Raw genomic sequence first — 14,421 nt, forward strand, 5'->3', positions numbered from 1 at the left:
ATATGTATTGTTAGGTCAATCCTCGAGTTCATCCCTCCCCTGCCCAGCTTTGTCTGTCCACTTGTACTGTTTGTAGATACTACTGTAATATAATTAATCAATACTGAAATGTAAGACAATCGACCCTTGATTCAGATCAGATGGAAAAAAACAAAGGAAATGATGGAAGAGAGGAACTGGGAATCCCAGGACACATTTAGCAGCAGAGCCCATTGGCACAGATGGAGGGGCTTGCTTTATTGGCTTGAGGAGAACTCTAACACAAACCTTGGCTACAATTTTAACTACAGAGATCTTGAGTTAAAGGGTCTTTAGGCTCCTTGCTGAGTTTGTACACACTCAGTTGAGATTTGTGACACTTTGTGATTTTTCAGTACATTTTCAATGAAAGAGACATTGTAGTTACCATAGCCTACACACACAAGACATTCTTCCAAAATCTATCACAATAACATCTAATAGAATATCAGCAATTATGAGTAATGGAGTTAAGATCAAAATAAAAAATGTTTATGCTAATATATATACACCCAGTACACAGTGCTACCCTCAAAACTGAATGCAGTTCTGGTTGTCCCATCTCAGCGAAGAAACAGCTAGAATAACTAGAGAAGGTAGAGAACAGGGAGACAGGATGATCAGAAGAGTAGAATGACTTCTAGGAAAGGAAAGGATAAACAGACCAAGGTTCTTTGCCTGGGAAAGAGATGACTGAACAGGCATATACAAGAGGCTTATAAAATCAGGAGTGTTAGGAGGCATGAACAGGGAACGCTTATAACTGTTTCTCAGTAGAAGAAAGGAACCCGGAAAAAACATTGTGAAGTATTTTCATATGACACCCAGTGAAAAAGTGAAACTCCTTTCCATACGATTTGGTGGAGGCCAAAAGTACAGTGTTGAAAAAGAGACTGTAAAGTCAAGGAAAATGGGCTGTTAGACAGTTGTCCAGATGACCCTCTGGCTCAGGGAATCCTTAAGCTGCTGACTGCCTTAAGCTGGCCTGGAACCAGCAGACAGCTGGTCATGAACCAGCTGAAGCTAATGGCAAGGGATATATAACAGATGACACTGTTGCTGCTGAATCTTATTTTAACTGTAAGTTTGGGAGAGAGCAGAAGCAGGTAAGAAATATTTTGGTAGATATTAAATAGGGTTTTCAGTATATTCGAACTATCCATGGCTATACTATCTATCTATTTCTTATTGTTGCTCAAGCATTAACGACAAAAAAAAGCTAAAATACCTATTTACACTCGCTTGGATGAGGAACTGAATTCAGTCCTTTGCGTTAGTCGTTCTGAGCTTCAGATGCCAACCTGTAATTGTATTTGGATTCCCACTTACCGTAGGCACTAAGTGGTTAATGGTGTTCTTTTACTAGCTAACTGAGAGACCACTAATAGATTCAGCTTCTTATTTGCCCTAAAGGCTGCCACAGTTCAATACGATTAGGATCCTGGCCACTTAGGCAGTAGCTGCTTCGTAGGGAGGAACGTAGAAAGCAATGCTCTTCTCTGAGTACAGAAAGGGCAGTTCTTTGGCAGACAGGTTTTGTCTGATACAGGCAGGTTTTCCCGTACCGGTCTGTAAGCACGCCTTCGCTCTACTGCAAATTCTAATTTAAAGAAAACCCTGTACCTTACTTTTTCAGTGGAAAATGAATTATTTTCCTTTTTGTTCCAGGGCAGTTCTTTGGATGCAGCGGCTGATGCTGTATGAGGTTTTTTATTATTACATTTTAACAAACTTTATAGCCCATTTTGTTTGTTTTCAAATAACTTTATTTTCCTTCTTTTCTACCATCAATTACTAGGTTTGTTTTTCTTTCCATAAGATGGAGGAGTCAGGAGACTGATCCTGCTCAATGCTGTATAATTTAGTATTATGTGTGCTAGCTTTATGAGGTGGGAGTCAGATAAAACATAGTATTTGAACACTAACCATTTATTAGCTCTAAGGAATAGATTTGTGACTTGACAAGCAGACAATAACTCTGTGTTCTGATCAGCCAAAGAGGTCTACTTTGAGTTCAAAACACAGAGTAACATACTCTTTCACAAATAATTTTGTTTACTGATGTGACGAGATTTTAATAATAAACTTGATATATATGTAAATTTATTTTAATCTAATTTCATCAACAGAGCCCTCCTAAGAATGGGACTTTGTAGATTGTTCTGTGTCTGATTTATAGATTTCTGCATCCTATTCCCAGATTGATTTCAAGGCTATAATTCTATCAGGTTTTTCTCCTGATGTCAAACACACCACCTCTGCAGATAGTGTTTTATAACTAGCATCACAACTGAAACTGAATTACTGCCCTGCTATCCTATGCTGCAATATGTCCTTTTGTTTATAAGCACCCTCTCTCCCTTATATACCTACTACTTCAGTTTCACGGAAAATATCAGCTCCAAAATCAATCAGGTAGCATGATGTCTATTTTTGTCCCTTACTTCAACCCCTGTATAAAATAGTAGGGGCCAAATTCTTAACTCAAATATGAATGCGCAGAGCTCTTTAAAGAAAGTGGAAGCTGAGCACATGGATCAGTACCAAATTTCCACACATACAATTATATAATGAGTTGTTCTTCCTCACTTGATGAGGTCTCGATCCTGTAAAGGAGCACATGGCACACACTTGAGTATTCACACTGATCTCAGGTACTCAGATACATGTTTAGGGACTCAGGACCTAACTTCTAAACGCACATGAAAAATAATCCATGGGAAATGTTACTTAACTAAATCTAGCGTAAGTTTCAAGATTCTTTCTCCCTTTTTTCATGAAATGGATTCCTGTTTAAGTCGTATTTTGTCTCACTTTTAATAAATAAAGCTACTGCTGTTTTCACATACTTTCATTTTTAAACGTTGATGGCATGACTGCTAGCTCCCTCCCTTTTCACTCTCCTCTTTTCTCTCTCCAGCTCAATCTTACCCTTTTACATCTTTCCACTGTACCCTGGATAGGGAGTGGCGGGGGGATTGAGGGCAGCCACACAGAAGACACAGGAAGAGTAACTTCGCCAACTTAAACACTTACGTAGGTAATATACCTTTTCCACTACTGGTTTTTAGATAAGAGTAAGCTTCCTGGAAGCATAAAGACTACAAATTTCCAACATATGCCTTTGGAGTGGCCACTGTGTCAGCCAGTGGTATGGACTGAACCAGGAACCCCTGGAGGGGAATGGAAAAGCCTCTCAGCTTTGATGAGTACACCAGCGTTTCAAATCCTCACCACCCTTGGACGAGCTGTAAAGAGTAACTCCATTTTATTTGCCTGGCAGTCATAACAGTTCTCTTTTGATGCTCATTTCTCTTATATTACATTTCTGAACACTTCATTATAGCTCAAATAAAAGATAACTCTTATGTTGTTTTTAATTATTTCACAAAACCCAAAAGTCTCATAATGAGCTCCTAGCTATACTAATATATTTCCATGATATTATGCCAATGCTAAAGAAAAGATGTAGATTCCCCCCTCCTGCTGCAAATAAAATACACCTTCTGATATAATCCAAACTTAAATCCATTTCTTATGGTTTACCTTTAGAGGCAACTCAAACAAATAACCAGAAGAACAAATCTCTCCTCTCTCCCACAGTTTGGCCATCTGGAGGATTTGTAAGGCCAATGCTCTATTTCCTACTCTCCAGGAGCAAGACCCCTTTTCTAGCTAAGGAAGGAATAAATAAATAAGATGCAACAGCCTAAACAGTGTCAATAAAGACACGTATCTTTCCATAAACAAATTTTTCACATATGTAATGTCGTGATTGCTAAATTTATATCTTACCTGTTTGGAATAATATGTGATTTTTGCAGCTGTTCTCCCTGCTCTATGTCTCTTGGGAAGCCATAAAGCACCCAACCATTGGTCATGCAGTCTAGTGCGTTTAGGCGTTCTGCCAGGATCTTCATAACAAGGTTGTCTGGGACTGCAAAGGATTAAAAAGATGACATTTATTTTGTATGCTGAGTCTGCAGTTGAGGAGGATACAAACTACATTTCCTGGTTAGACTGCTACAGGAACTAAAACACAAAGAGTTATCCTGTTTATGATTGATATATTTTGGAGAGCGGGGTTACTGTTAACTTTGCATATTTACTGTGCTACCATGGAACCCCCAAACTCATAAGGAACTGTAGGACTAAAGCAAAGTATTTGGTAAAAACTGATGCCTACATAATTTTGCAATGTACTTTTTCTCACGGCCGTACTGGGCTGATGTCACAATGAAGTGTGTGACATAATCTTATCAAAATGCAAAAATAATGACCTGAGTTGTGTAAAAGAAATCCTAAAACAGGAAAGAAACTTCTGTAGTATTCTGTATTTAACTTAGCAGATGATAATGGTTCTGCCACAGCAGGCTAGATGCGATATTTCTCCAATTTGCCCAAAGGCTTGAAGCTTTTATAACTGAAAATAAATTTCCAGAATGTATTTCAACTACTGTAATTACTGCATTGATGACTCCCTAATTTTAGAGATAAAAGTTCTCTTTCCTCTATTATTATTTTTCTTCAGGGCAAGACAGAACATCAGCAAGATGTTGACTGGGATTACAATTACTATGCAGCTTTTTAAATTCTATTTAATGGGACACAGTGGTAAGGAGGTATCCTGCATATTTTCACTATAGCCTTCATAAAGTAGAACATTTCAACTGAGATATTTAAACTTATGTATTTTGTAATTTTTTTCTTTTTACAGAAAAATTAAATGGTTATGTTCAACAAGAGTGACTATAAATTTTGCAAGGACTCTTGCAATGTGTTGGGTTTAGTGTCAAACAACCACAAAGAAAGGTCAGCAAAATCACCTCAAGCTACTTCCCAAAAAAGCAGCCAAAACAATTTGCAAGAAGCAGTGAGAGTCCCTTCTCTTTATTTGTACAGTATGTCTAATACACTGTTGCCTCTACTGGAAACAAGCAATAAAAAATGCTACATAAATCCACATCATGGAATGTTGATGTTTTCATACTCACCCTGCCATTGCATCTGCATACAAAAATATAACAACAAGTGCTTGTAGGAGAGCATATGCATCAGGTTTCTAACAATGCAATTCGCTTTAGGACTAGCTGACAGCAATGCGCCTGTATTTTAGTAGAGTATATTATTATCGGTGCACATTTACACCCTGGGTACAAGCAGGTTTTAAACCACAATAATAGAATCCATTTGCTTCCTGAAATTTAACATTTCCTAAAGACTTACACCTCTGTCATGAAATTCATTACTTCTCCTTTAAATAATCAAATTACTGAGTTTACAGAATTGCACTCAGGATTCAATGTACCAGCAAAAAGGGAGGAAAACCGCAGGGAATTAATTAGGAAACAGATTAGTGTATTAACTGAGGATACCCACTTCACATTATAAAAAAAACAAGTTAAGGAGAGTAATATTGTCCATCTGCTAAAAGAAAAAAGGAATGGAATAAAACCAGACACTTGACAGAGAGCAAAATGACAATGCAAAACTAGGCATTCCGTTAAAAATGGAATTCATAAACTATACAATAGTGCAGCAGCAGGCAGAAATGTTATTAGACAGATGATACTTATCTAAGACCTGAGCTGCAGGCAGGCATAGAGGGGATAACAGGAGAATTTCAGTGCTCTTTGCAGGGCAGTTCTTCTCCCCACCCTCCAGGTTACAAGAACTAATACAAACCCAAGACATCCTAGTAGGAAAAAAGAAAAAAAAAAAAATCCCACCTTCTCTTTCCCCAAAATGTATTCCATACAAAGACCAGTGGAATCTTCCTGTACTCCTGAATTTCTGGCTGCAGCACTAAACTTTCTGTCTTGATGCATGTTATTTTATCATGATTCCTACTGGAATCATTAACATGGATTTACAAAGATGCCAAATTACATGATTTTTTTAAAAACATTTTCAGAATGCCTAAAACAGTTTTGCAAGGGATTGGAATAAAACCTACAAACCCATGAGTAAAAACTGCACTAAGGTAGGATTCTGCTGGAGCTGACATCCCTGTGAGATGAACAGGGAATCAGGGCAGAGGCTGAAAGCCCCAGGAACAGCACAGAGAAATAAGTGGGTATACTGTGCTGTTGAGCTTCCTGCAGATCATAGGAGATTCTCCAGTTCCAGGGGCCAAAATTGCTCCCATCCTGCGTATGGGAAGGAGAAACACTACAGCCTACAAGAAAATTAAAAAGCAGTTGTGATGGGAACCAGGCAGCATCTCCTCAGTCTGATCCCTTCCCATAGGCCTTCCGTGAATCCTGATGATTGAAATCCTCCACTTTGGTCACTATTTTTGAACAAAACTGAAGCAATCACAAGAGGGAAAAAAAAAAATCAAGATGCAGCGACAATTGATTAACAGTTTATCTAATGGCGTGCCAGGTTTGGGGTATTTTGAGTACTACTGGGGGTATGTGGTAACCCTGACACCTTGCTAATTTCAGCGATGACTGACTAGAAGATAACAGCAGTACACTTTAGATTGTTTGTACACTCACGTACATATATACATCACTGAATAATATAGATGCTTACATATTTTCTGTGCCTCCCTCTAAAGCTTGATGGTGAGAAATAAAACATAAACAAGTCAGACAGCAAGCTCTGCTCTCCTCTTGATTAGCAAACATACCTATCACTTCAACACAATAGGGGAACATAGCTTGTTGGCTGTTCAATGGCATTACAAAGTACATCAGCTGCCCTTGAACAGGAACAGTCACACTTAAAATAGCTGCATTAAAACCGCAAAACATCTTCCACAGACCAGAGGGGGGAAAAAAGGGAGAAAAAAGCAAGAAAGAAATCAGTATTATTCTTATTTTGCTGTGGTACAGACAGAGCAGGTAATGAAGAACTCTGCAGTATCGTATTCCTTTTCACTCATGTGGAACTGTCTCTTGAATGCAAGGCAAATTAATAACCTGTAATTGGAGGGGCACACAGTCTGTAAGTAACTAGCCAGAGGTCTCCTGGCCTTAAGCACATGACCCAACAGGCTATACAGCGAAGTAAAATTTAGAGCTTTTCTGATGAGACAGTCAATCTACATGTTTTAAGTAGATTATGAAGCACAAGAGCTTTGAATAATCAATTCCTTTTCAACATAAGCTTGTGTGAGTTTCCAACTCTGAAAGTTGGGGGAATGAGGCTCCAGAGGGGTTTTACTTTATCATTAGAGAAGTCCAAAGATAGGTTTCCTGTAAAAATTACAGTGTGCTACAGAGAGAGATCCAGATTAGGTAATGTGGAAGCACATTTCTATTAAGGCGAGAAATCAAGGTACAGGAGTAAAATTCACCCCACAAAAGTAATGCTGCAGAGCTGCTGAGCTACAGTGATACCCTGCGCTGAGAGCACCGTACATAGCTGTGGACCAAGGTCACAGTGAACCTCAGAAATGCTGTACATGGCAGAATGAGGCCACAACCAGCTCCATATAGAGATGTAATTCATTCATGCATACATTCTTGCCTAAACATCAATACCACACACCATATCTCCTTTATCTCCCAGCTTGTCTCGACCATGTTAATGGTCTAGACTACGCAGCTGAACTAGCAGCTGTGGACCTCAGAAGTGATCTAATCAATTCAAGGGTATGAACAGGCAGGGTACAGGGAAGAGAGGCTTAAAGTGCTGCTGTTCGTGCTGGAACTGCTGCGTGGACACCTAGAGATTTGCTGTCTCCTGGGCTGTCAATCAGCACCTTCCAGCAGACCGTTTAAAAAATAAATTTACTTCCCAGAGCTTCAGAGGTTTTCACAGTTACAAGGTACTTCTCATGAAAAGTACTTCCTCATGAAACTCATAGGAGTGTGGCCTATTAGCTCTTACCCAACCCATAGATCTGCAGGACTAATAGAAAACCACATCAGGCAATCAGTTGGCAAAATCATACCATCTGCTCAAGACAAAAGTAACCGAACATTAAAGGCACAGTCTGAAAGGCAAAAACTCTACTTGAGGGATTACAGGGCACTATTCTCCAATAGCTTCAATGCTGTCAGTGCTCCAAGCTATACAATTATCATATTTAAATTGATTCCTCCTCCATATATTTCCCCTTAAAACAGACTTTTGAAGGGTATTGACTCACCTCTCCAAACCTATAAAACCTCGATTCTAAGTACAGCATAAATGCATTTGCAGATATAAATTCTGTCAGCTTTGTGCTGTAAAAAGTTTAAGGTCCTTTGGACAATATTGTCCATTTACCCTTTATCCTTCTCTTGGATATATTTACTTTTTTAAGCTAGGTCTGAAGACTTTCACAGCTAATTGAGATGCCTGAGGCTTGATCCAGTACTTGACAGTTAACATCTTGCCCTGAGTACAAGCTACTGCCAAAGGCTACTTTCCTGGATTGTCCTGTCAATCCTAAATTTAGCAAAGCATGAGATTTGCTTATCTTATCGCTCTATAACCTCTGGCTTATTCACAATCGGTCATTTTATTCGGGTCTTTCAGAGACAAGTATTTTACTTTCTCGCCCACATTAAGGTCTTCAGAGATTGTATCAATTTGTTTTTAATGTGCTTGAGAATGACTTAACAGCCATTTACCATCACGTAGGTTGATCGATATTTTAATTTAACCCTGCCAACGCCCCAGACCTGTGAAAACGGGCTATTTTTCCATCGCATCGCGCACAGCCAGTTTTGCTTACTGCAAATAACACCGAATAACGCAAGCGTGCCGTCAGTGCAGGCGGGGGGGGCGGCGGGAGGAAAAGGCCCCTTTTCGCTCCGATGCAGCGAGCCGAAGGGGAGCGTCTCCTCCCGGCGGCGGGCTCGGGCGGAGCCCGGGGGCGCTCACCCCGCGGAGCCCCGGCCCGGCCCCGCTCGCCGCCGCCCCGGTTGGTTGTTCTCTACCGCCACCTGCCGGGCGCGGCGGGCAGCGCGGGGCGGCGGCGGCGGCCGGTACCCGCCCGGCGGGCAGCAGCCGCCGCTGCGGCAGGGACCTTCAACCGCCGAAATCTCGGTAATTCACGGAAAGGGAGACCGCCCCGAGCCCGCTCAGTCCTCCGTTATTGCGGACACCGCCGGGCTGTCACGGGAAAGCGTCTCCGGTTTCCTGATTTTCGAAGCTAATGCGAAGCCGGCTGATAAAGAGGCAACGTGGCAAATAACAATACTGCCGTGGCGTTTGCAAAGTACCGTAACACTTATTCAGTAATTCCATCAAATGGAAAATTTACACAGGAATACAGCCTCCACTCGCTCGTCTTACGTACACAGCACTGCTGAGAATGGCTTCCTGTAAGAGTTGGAATAATTATTTAATACAGTAAAATAAACAATATGATAAAATATTTCCACATTCTAAATATTTTTATTTCTTCAGATATATTAGAACCTCTTTTTTTTTTTTTTTTTGGAGGTTTTTAGTCATTTAAAATAGGAATTAACGGTATTAAAGAGGAAGCGAAGACATTTTTAAAGCAGGTACGGTCCCAAACCATCGATCAAATGATACATGATAAATCAAGACTTGCAGAAATGCATGTTAAAGGAGCGCATCATGCTTTCTCGCAGTTATCAAGCCGGAGATTCAGGAATCAACATCTGATTGCATTTAGCGGCTAGATAGATTCCAGCCCTTTACACTGCTTTACCTGTCAGTGGCATCTTCCGATTTAGCAATGGAAATTCAGTCCAAATTGAGTATCCAGCATACAAACACAAAAAGCTTTTTTCCCCCTAAAAATAGCCTCTGCGATGTTGTCAGTGCCTGCGTGTGTTTGCCTAATGGCACAGGCTATCAGTGAGTCGCAGGATGATCTAGTGGGCTGACACTGAGGTCAAGATCCACACACCTGGGTTCCCATCCACCCTCGCTCACTGATTGCGGCGTGGCTCGAGTTGAATTAGGTTTTCTGCCTCAGTTTACCCACCTGCAAGACCAAGGCTACTCTGAATTACCTCACAGGGATATTTCTAACCTGAAAGTTTCTAAAACGAGTAGCAAAATGCATATTTGCACTACTTCTTTCTACTCCTTCAGCTTCTGCAGAGCTAATACAGCTAGACGCAAGACAGCAACCGCAGTTCTAACCCATCTAACGCATCATTTCCATTATCAACGAAGTTCCCTATCTCCTCTTTATTGCTAAACTAGTTCAGCTCTACTGAAGAACACAGGGCTTGTGACAGGGCAGAATTTGGCCTACAAACCCCTTTTTGGCAGTGATAATATTCAAAAAAGAATAAATTTGGTCCGATAAACGTGGTGAAAAACATCTTGGCTTTCCATACTAAATACCAATTCACCATGTGATGAGGAGTGAGGACGTTAAGGGGTTTGTCGTCCCTTACCAGTGATGCCTGGTGCCAGCACGCACTCTAGATCCCCAACAGTGGGATCAGCTGCCCAGTCCTGTGTCTCTCCCCTTGCTGCTCCTCCTGACACCTACCAGCCACGTGAAAGGGACATTCGAAAATGTAAAGTGATACACAAGAGCTATTAAACGTTTTGCTTGTCATAAAAAAAAAGTCTGTTTCATACAGGAGCCTGATGCTGTATGTATGGCACCCAGTGAAATAGAGCCAAAGCCAGAATTTGACGTTAAACTCCAAAGACCATATGCTGCCAATATACAACATGCTTTTCCTTCCAGTTGTCTTATAAAAACTCATGTGATTTCCCCATCCCAAACTCCAAACAGAAAACCAAACAGAATGCAAGTCAGCAGCCCTTTGCTGAGGAACTAGTGCTGCAAGAAGAGCATCAGGAAAGGAAACACCACATTTCTAAGTTTTTTTAACAATGACTATCAGCAATAAAGATCAAAATAAATAGAAAAGATTAATACTTAGCATTTATATTGTGCTTTGCTGTTTAAAAGCCCCCGACAAGCATGAGGCCCTGTATGGCCAAGGACCACAACTTCACTCAAATCCATGAGGGTCTGTGGCACTTTGGTGGCGCACAATGATGCCCGCTGACCAAAAATGGGAACTGTGGGCATCTGATACGTTTTACCTTACAACCTGTTTTACCCCCTCCCTCATGCAAACCCACAGACTCCAGCAGCACTATCCCTGGGAGCTCTGATGGCTAATATTGGACTACCGATACTCTGGTAACAATAATAATGGTGAATACTGCTGCAAAAGCAGGAGACTGGCAAAATTTATATAGGCAGGACCATACCCACTAACTGACTGATTATCACAATTGCTCCAGAAAACAACTGCACTAGCCTCTTAAATAAAATCACATTTATTTTGTCTGGTCTGGCTTCCAGAGTTGGCTTTTTGGGGTGGGTTTTTTTTTGTTGGTGTCCCCCCCTTAAATGGGGTGACCTTTAAAAATGTCCTTGTAGACTGAGTCTCCCCAGTGTTACTTCAGCCCTGAATATCTGCTAGCCAGATAGAGCAATTTTGATTGTTTCATGTTGTGTAGAATAAAAAAAAATATATTCTAGATTTTCAAATAAAGGAAAAAGGGACTCTGATGTATCATATTGTAGTGATTCAACACATAAAAAAAGTAAAATTCAGGAAAGAAGATGACAGCTTACTGCCTATATGCCTTCATGTAAAACTTTCTATTCTACAACCTTGCATCTTTTATTAAAATATGGACACCTAAAACAGAAAAAAAAATTATTTAAATTTTATTTTGTTCTCTTGACCACCAATTTTCTCCTAGTAGGAAAAAAGACTGCTACCTATTTTCCATAAAAAAAAATCTTTGTAGCAGTCCCAGAGGAAAAGTCAAAAGTTTGACTTGAAAACGGAGCTACTTCAAAAGCATTGTCAAACAGAGGTGAAGGTTTCTTAAAAATGCATACATTAAAGTACGGTGTATTCATAAATCTCTCTAACTTTACACAGTATATTTGTGACTGAGGTGCATATATAGGTGAACATATAGCATTGTTATAAAACTAACTTAAATAAAGTAGAAAATCAATTTGTTTATTAGCTACTGTTTGGGCTCTGCGTGCATGTGTGTGAAAAATGAAAGAAAAATGGAGAGTTTTTTTCAATAATAAAAAGGGAGTTGCACTGCAGGGCCCCTAAAGCTTGTGAAAAATTAAACTCGACGGATTCAAACTGTCCTATTTCCACTTCAAAAGAGAAGAGGCACTGAGCTCTTCCCAACTTATCTTCAAACGCCCAGCACCCTAGAAAGTTTCTTTAAAAAAAATAAAGTCTCTAGTTCCCCCAAGCACTGTACCCGTTACTGTAGCTGCTGTCTCTCCCTCTTCTAATTATACCCATGTGAGTCTATTAATCAACTTGTAAATTATTTAGAGAGCCATGCGCTGTCTTCAGCTAGTACAAACACACTGCATGCAAAGACTTGCTGAAAACCAATGGAGCTCCCAAAGGGTCTCTCTCCAATGTTCAGACAGCTTGCAGCTCGCCAGTACAGCGCTGTTAAAAACAAGAAATAACACTAAGCTTACCTCCTCAGATATAAAGATTTACTCAGCCTTTCAACTCTGAAACTCTTTGCAAGTTTTTAACAAAGAGGAAGCTGCTCTATTGTCAAATCTGTACTTCACACTTAGTGATGAGAATATTAATTTGATGTCAAAAAAAAACCCAAGTACTTTCAGTGAGACTGTGATCACAATCACCAGGGGATCCCAACTTTCAGAGGCTACACCAAAAAGCACCCCTTTAAAACCATTCCAATTTAAAATAGGGGGGGGAATCTACATTTGTACAGTAATAGTTTTTATTAGAAAATAGGAGAAATTAGGGAATTCCAGATTTTACCCCCTACATGCAGACTGCCATTGGGGACAGCTTCAGATATTACTACTTAACAAATAGAAAAAGGAAGGGGAAAAAACAACACAGATTGAGTGTGTTCAGCTCTAACAGGCTGCGAACAGTGCAATGTTATCTGTCTTCCGTGAATCAGCTCTCTTTACCACCCGAATCTTCATTTTGGTGGAAAAAAACAATTACCCAAACTAATAGCAGTTCTCCCAGCTGAAAAGTAGAATCTTAGTGGTTTGGGAGTGGGTTTTTTTTCTCCCTGCTCTTCATGCTGTTTTCCTGTCATCTCACTTTTCTTGGCTCCATTTATTGCAGCCTTGCAAACAGATATATTAATTAGCAGCGATCACTCCACGCTATTTCACCATAAAAACATGGAAAACTGAACAGACAGAATGGCATGCAAATTTTGTTTCAACTGGCTGATGACCTTTCCTATTTTTGTGATGCCCCCAATGCCAAAATGCTTCTGCTTCTATTTTCATTAATAAAATGCAAATATCTCAAGGGGCAAACACCAGGGACATTTGGGGGGGCGGGGGAGGGGAAGCAGAAATGCTTTCTGCAGTTGATTTTTTTCCTCACAGGGTATCAAAATCTGACACACCTTTAAAATGGTGAACGTAGATACTGCAGCTGGAACTTTAAATTAATGCGTGCCCATGTTTTCAATGAGACAGGTCCAGAACGCAGTCTATTCCTCCTCAGAATTACAGGAACCCGGGGACACAAATTCTGCATAAAGATCTTCATCAAGCCAGTGGGGTCTATGAACGGGCTATCTACATATGCATCGTTTGTCCACAGCCTGAATTACCAGAAGGGGGGGACCAGTCTATGGAACAGTCTCTTCACAACATTTCAGAAGGAATCAAACTGAATGAATTAATTTATGTGAGTTGTCTTGCTGTCTAGGGAAGGGTTCTGGCCACTACACTCACCTCTTACTCCAAATGGAAGTCCTCCTAGGCTGCCCAAGCAAACAGTGTGTGCTAAATTTAGCTTTATTGACCAAGACTTAAATTAACTGGAGTTAGTGATCAGAAGACGCGTATCAGACTCCAACGCTGGTATTTTTCTGCCCAGACTATGGTTAGCAATAATTGCCCAGTATTCAGTGAAAACCACAGTATCCTAAAGGAAAAGCCTGTGCATTTCAGACTGGTTGTCCAAGGAACAACTCTATGTTTATGACAGACAGAAAGCAGTCAGGTTGCTGAACTTTTCCCTGAAAACGCATTTTTAAATATCTAGTGTGCACCAACTGCAGACTAGAATGTCCTGGGAATTAAAAAATTAATGGGCTCAAAAGTATCTATGCTACCTTCATCAAGCAAATAATCACCATATACAAAACTGAGAGGCTTGGTAAAGCAAGAGATAAGGCCTTTATGAGAGAGCAAACGCTAGAAAATACAGAAAACGGGAATGCACTGAGTTGCCTTCTGGGGTGAATATAATTGTCTGGGCTGTTCTTGAAATACAGGTTGTATACATGAAGCGGCATTACAGGAAAAAGCAACACAAAGAATGTTTGTGAATCCTAAAACCAAGAAGAGATCTGAGTTAGTCAACCAGAACTGGAACAGAATAGACAGTGGACAGCCTCAATAACTCAGTAATGAGTTAGCTTTGAATAAGCTGGTTTCTGAGCCTT

General features: G+C 40.3%; 1 protein-coding gene across 5 annotated transcripts in view; it reads right to left on the bottom strand.

Annotated features, from left to right (window-relative positions):
* AK8 (adenylate kinase 8) overlaps positions 1–14,421 on the bottom strand; it is a 71,558-nt gene that overhangs the window by 25,289 nt on the left and 31,848 nt on the right. For 4 of the 5 annotated variants that reach the window (XM_076355541.1, XM_076355542.1, XM_076355544.1 and 1 more), the window contains one exon: positions 3,814–3,955. The exons of the other annotated variant lie outside the window; for it this stretch is intronic. In XM_076355541.1, coding sequence (XP_076211656.1) covers positions 3,814–3,955 — 142 coding nt within the window. The remainder of the gene's footprint in view (positions 1–3,813; positions 3,956–14,421) is intronic. 5 annotated transcript variants of the gene reach the window in all.

The sequence above is a fragment of the Aptenodytes patagonicus genome, chromosome 18, assembly GCF_965638725.1.
Source record: "Aptenodytes patagonicus chromosome 18, bAptPat1.pri.cur, whole genome shotgun sequence".
Lineage (NCBI taxonomy): Eukaryota > Metazoa > Chordata > Aves > Sphenisciformes > Spheniscidae > Aptenodytes > Aptenodytes patagonicus.